The sequence below is a fragment of the Phaethon lepturus genome, unplaced genomic scaffold (genome assembly GCF_000687285.1).
Source record: "Phaethon lepturus isolate BGI_N335 unplaced genomic scaffold, ASM68728v1 scaffold3460, whole genome shotgun sequence".
Taxonomy (NCBI): Eukaryota; Metazoa; Chordata; class Aves; order Phaethontiformes; family Phaethontidae; genus Phaethon; species Phaethon lepturus.
The window spans coordinates 14,582-20,210 of record NW_010509690.1 but is presented as its reverse complement, the minus strand read 5'-3'; the positions used below and the strand labels follow the sequence as shown (position 1 = coordinate 20,210).

General features: G+C 34.9%; 1 protein-coding gene across 1 annotated transcript in view; it reads left to right on the top strand.

Moving 5' to 3' along the window:
* PRKX (protein kinase, X-linked) overlaps positions 1 to 5,337 on the top strand; it is a 38,035-nt gene extending 32,698 nt beyond the window's left edge. Inside the window, exons 8-10 of the mRNA XM_010281787.1 lie at positions 1,091 to 1,168; positions 4,225 to 4,373; positions 4,901 to 5,337. Coding sequence (XP_010280089.1) covers positions 1,091 to 1,168; positions 4,225 to 4,350 — 204 coding nt within the window. The 3' untranslated portion in view covers positions 4,351 to 4,373; positions 4,901 to 5,337. The remainder of the gene's footprint in view (positions 1 to 1,090; positions 1,169 to 4,224; positions 4,374 to 4,900) is intronic.
* Positions 5,338 to 5,629: the final 292 nt, after the last annotated feature.

Sequence of the window (5,629 nt, the reverse complement as noted above, 5' to 3'; positions counted from 1 at the left end):
TTCCCTACAATTGGCTAAAATGTCAAAATCAAAAATAGTTCTAATTAGAAATGGGACTTGGGGTGGGGGCAGTGGAGTTGGGGTGGGGGCAGTAGGTCCGTCTTAAGTCTGATCCCTTTCCATAATTGTAGTGGCTTTAAAAAAGCCACTAAATTCCATTGGGCATTTTCTGGTGAAGCATTGAATCAGATCTGCTTTTGTGAGAACTAGGTGATAAATTACTTTCCTTGTTGCTGCTTTGGGTAGGAACATGGATAGTCCCGTTCCATATAAATCTGAAAAAAACAAATGTGTGGTATGGGCATGCTTCGTTCCGTGGAGCTACATATGGTATGAGCTTGAGTGCTGTGCATTAACTGTACTGTGATCAGGCCTGAGACAGAGAACCCGCTGGTTTTCCCCAGTGCTTAATGCTTTGAGCCTGTGCTTGAACCAAGCATCATTGGGGGGGACAACGACAGGGGAAAGGAAGACATTTTCATTCTATATGTACATAATCAAAACAGTCAGCCCAGAAGAACACTTATTACAAGACAAATAGGCCTTTAACCATGTACCTAAAATGAAAACAAATGGGTTTATATGTAAACTTTTGTAACAGTACTGAGAAACTCTTGTTGTCAGCACTAGGTGCCTGTAATATTTAATAGGACTACGTGCTTCCCAGACATGATTTTTATATAAGACACCGTCAACCCTCAGTTATTTTTTCTTATTAGTGTAAGAATTAGAAAGTATATCCAAATAAGAGGTGTTTTCTAAAATGTTGGAGAAAACAGAAGCGAATAGAACTGCAGTGAATGGTTTTGTGGGTATTTTAAAGCCTATTCTTGATCTCCCTTGTGTCAGAAGAATGCTGCTAAAAAAATGTAAAAAAAGAAATTTGGATCTTATTGCCGGAACTCAGTATCTGCTAGAGAAGTAACACTATGAATTTATCCTGTAGAATCCTTTAATGATTTTCACATGAGAAAAGAAAAAATGTTAGATGGACCATTAATCTGCCTTGATACCACAGTCCTTATGATAAGATACATGGTTTGGCATACATATAATTTACTAAATATTTCTTTTTATTTTTTCTTTAAAGAATGGAGCAGATGATGTGAAGAGACATCGATGGTTCAGGTCTATAGATTGGGACGCTGTACCTCAAGGGAGACTAAAGGTATATTGTGCAAAATACTGTACAGGACATTGCAACAAGAAATTGTTGTTCATTTAAGCGGATCTGTTGAGGTTTTGTTGCCTGTTGCAAGTGTGTGTTCATATGTATGTATGAGCATGTGTGTATATGCACACATCAATAATTACATGCATTTTTACCCTTTTACAGTGCAGGATTAGTTATATTATCTACTTGCACTCCTATCTATATACGAAGTGTCTAAACAAAGAAATTCCTTTTTTTGCTGAAGTTAATTAGTTAATAAAACATTTAATTTTCAATTTTAGGGTCTTGTAAGTAACTACTTGTTGTAGGTATTTTTTTGTCTGGGGGGATGGTGGGGGATTGGTGGTTTGGTGGTTTGGTTTTTTTTTTTCTTTCTTCCCCCTTGCCCTTATATCTGTGGAAGAATTTTACTCTGGGCTTTAAATTTTTGTGCCAAGTTCAATTCGGGTAAACGCTTTAATAAAGTGTAAAGCATATGGGAGTAGGTGGGATAAGGAAGGTGAGAGAGAAGGATTTATGACGTAATTCTAACATACTTTTTAACAGCACTGAATTCTAGTATTGTGTGGGGGCAGATGTTTGCAAAAGCTATCAACAGTGCAAAATGCTTTTTAAAGGCCTTTGGAAGTAAAACTGCCTTCCTTATTTCCTGTTTCAAAGTTCTAACTCGTACAGTTTCAGCAATGATTTTCAGTAACATAGGTTGCCATATGCAGTCAATCAAGTACTAATTAAATGTTTGGTTTTCCTTTTCTTTGCATTAGTTTCTTACAATGAATTTCTGGCTAGGTATCTTAAATTGAGTTCTTGCAAAATAGATAAGAGATGAAAATATTCTTGATGTGTTCTTGTAGACAACATCCTAATACAAAGCTGTAGTGACTTTTTTCTTTAAAAAAAAAAGTTTATATTGCTTTAAATGTGTGGGTTTTGGTGGTGTGGTTTTTTTGAGGATTACTACGCTCAGTTGACATTTTATATAGATCTATTATAATGAAGTCACATTTTTCAAATTATTTGCTGTAAATTCTGGTCACATAAATCCACAAAGAACAGAAACTGAATGGTAACATGTTTTATAAATATTTCAACTCCTGAAGTTTATGACAACCTACTGTATTACCAAATAAATAACAAACAAATAGTATTAAAAACTGAATGTTAGAGATACAAATCAAAAGTCCTAGGTCCAAACATCCTTTGTGTTGCATTTTTATTTATAAAACAAAAAAGTCGTCATAGCATTCAGATTATTATGAATCCAAAACTTGTTTCTTAATTTTTGTGTTGGATACGTTAAGCTCTTAGAAGACAAGATGCTGCTTAATTATGCAAGGATATGAATTGGGTCAGAAATTTACATTGTTATTTCTAGAGGCAGACATATACTTCAGAATTAGTTTTCACAATCTCGCTCTTTCATACTGATTAATAAATACAAAAAATATAAAATAATGGATACAGTGCTCCATTTTCCCTGTAAAAAGTGTGAATTGGCCTGTTGTACAAATGAAGCATTGATTTGTGGTCCTGATAAGATCTAAAATATTAGTACTATACAGATAATAGTAACGTCTGAAAGAGAGAAAATAATTTTGTTAACCTAAAATACAGGATTTTCCTTTCTCTTTTTTTTTCCCTTGTCTTTTTGTGGGTCACTTAACAAAACTGGTTTTCCTGACAATGCTTACACGGAGATGGGGTACCAGGCATTGTGCACAGTGGAGCAGATAGTTCTCTGGAGCAAAGCAGATTCTGCACATTTTCTTAAGCATCTGAGCAGTATGCTGTCACTGCCACATTGCAAAAGTAGGACTTTGCTTTTGGCTGAAGCTTAGTCCCTCAGGACCCTTTCTTTCCCACTGAAAACGTGCTGATGGCATTGCTTCAAACTGAGAAGCCCAAGAGGTCAGATAAGATCTCAGAGCTGGTGGAAGCCAGACTTTTCTCTTTTGAGGAGATGCAGAATAACTTTTTGTTGTACTTCATAGTTCTGTCTGTGGTATGACTTTTATTAGCCAGTTTGGTGATTGTCTGTAAGTTTTTTTCATCCCAAAGTGTCTTATTGGACTCGTGATGATAGTTAAGCTCTGTGTTACTGAGAAGGGGATAGAGAGATGAATGTCCTTTGAGAGAAGAAAAGGGTTTTGCCCTACATTAACCCCTGCACTTAATAAAGTGTTCCAGAAAGGAGCTTTATCTCATAGCTTGTAGCCAGAAGGGCAGAGTAATCTTGATTATAGATATAAGACAAGGAAAAACTACAGGTGCTGTGAAGCTGGTGATCAATACTAGAAATCCAAAGGATCCTCTGAGGAAAGAAATAGAAAACAGATGTTTCTTTTGGCAGCTCCAAGTTTCCTTAAAAAGATCAATTTGAATTAAGATGCTTTTTACAGACATCCTTGTGAAAGTAGTTTTTTCAGTGCAGCAATGTCTTTACCTGCTTGAATTTATTGCTATGCTAGGAAAAAAGCATAGTAGGTAGTGGGAGGCATACAAAAGTTAGTCCTTTCAACCTTCTTAAAAGCAATCAATCTATTTGAAAGCAGTGAAGGGAAGAGGAGGCTTTTTTCCTTCAACTGGAAAGCAGTTACCCACACCGCTATCAAGACTCTTTCTTAGCTGAAAAGAACATAATGTGATTACAATCCGTTTTGCTTATCGGTCACAGAAGAGAGGAGGAGTGAGGAAGGAGAGTGGCAGATTATGCTGTAATGGCACATGCCTGGAAGCTTAGTTGTAGTAATCTTTTGCAGTAGTTACCTTCAGTCTGCAAAGCAGCTAGAACTTGAGTGCTAAATAAAATAGGTATCTGTATTTTTAACCACAATAACTTAACTGCAGTATCAACAAAGTTGGAGCATGTCTGTGTTGCTGCAAGCTTCTCTCTCTCATGTCATTCATTATTGGTGTAAAAGGTGAACTTTTATAAATATGAACCCCTTTTGTTTAATCAGGCTGTTAGAGATTTTTTTTGCTTTAATATAATGGAGAGGAGCTCATTGAGGAAACTGTACTAACGTGTCTGTTGTGCTGCTTCTGACTAGCCTCCCATAGTACCGAAAGTATCCAATGATGGGGATACTTCCAATTTTGAAGCTTATCCTGAAGATGACTGGAACAAGATGCCTCCAGTACCCCCTAAAGATCTAGAAATTTTCAAGAACTTCTGAATGTGACATGTACACTGGCCGAGGTATGTCCTAATGTCAGGAGTCATCTTCAAAACACTGCAGGTCTTGTGAGTGAGAGCTGTATGCAGAAATCACATAATCTGATTCGTAACAGTGATTAATACTTCCTTACAGCTTGTAAAACCAACATGAATCACTGCAATAGATAGTATAATTAGACTGTTGAAATAAAATATTGTAAAGCGGGCTTACAGAATGACAAAGATAATTTGTCTTGCAGGCTTTGGTATTCTACAGTGATGAGGAGTTATTTGAATACAGATATTTAAGTCCTTCTGTCCTTAAAACTTTTTAAATGGTGTGTTAAAAGCAAACATCTAGATTGATTTGAGAGATAAGGAAATGTGATTGTTCTTGATTGCAATACTTTTATATTCAGAATGAAGACTTTAGTTAGAGGAGTAAGATTGTCGGATTAATTATGTACTCTGGATTCTGTCTTACAACTGTGATAGGTTGATACTTGTTACTCACTTTACATGCTCCACGTTGTATTTTTGTGTTCCTTTTTCATTATTTTTTGTCTTAGAAACTGGAAGGAAATTGAAGTACTAAGAGCAAGTCTGAAGAAAAATGGAGTTCATACGTAAATGAAGACTTTCTATGTGGATAAGAATGATACTGCATTCAGATACGTGTATTAGTATATAGTAAATATCTAAAGAGTTGGAGGCAGGCAAGAATAATTTTTGCTGTAAACATTTGACATCAGTAAATTGTAATATTGATAGTCTACTCTGAAGTAGACTTACTAAAATGGTATATTTTAGGATTATTTTTTTTAACTTATGGTTTAGTTAAGTTTCCTGCTATTCCCAGATCCTTTTTGCATAGTCAACTCATAGACTTAATTTTATAAGTTTATACTAAACTTGTGTAATTAAAAGCACAAATTAGTATATATGTATATAATGAATACAATACAACTAAAGCACAGGAACTGTGCAAAGATGTAAATTTTTGTACTTTGCAGAGTCTATGATTTTTATTTTTCGAATAATGTTTTTCAAGAAGTTCTCTAGGAAAAAAATCTTAAAAGGATAAATGAGTTTTTCATCATCTTATATACATTTTATAATTCTTTGTAAAAAATAAAAATAATTAAGTTTTAAAAAAGATTTGTACCTAAAATTTCCAATGCCTCACACTTGCAACCATAGTACTTGAAAGCAGAAAGACAAGGGCATGTTTTATTGTTGATTAAGATGCATCTTAATGGCTGATTTATGAAGTTCTGTTACAGTAATGTCTCTTTACA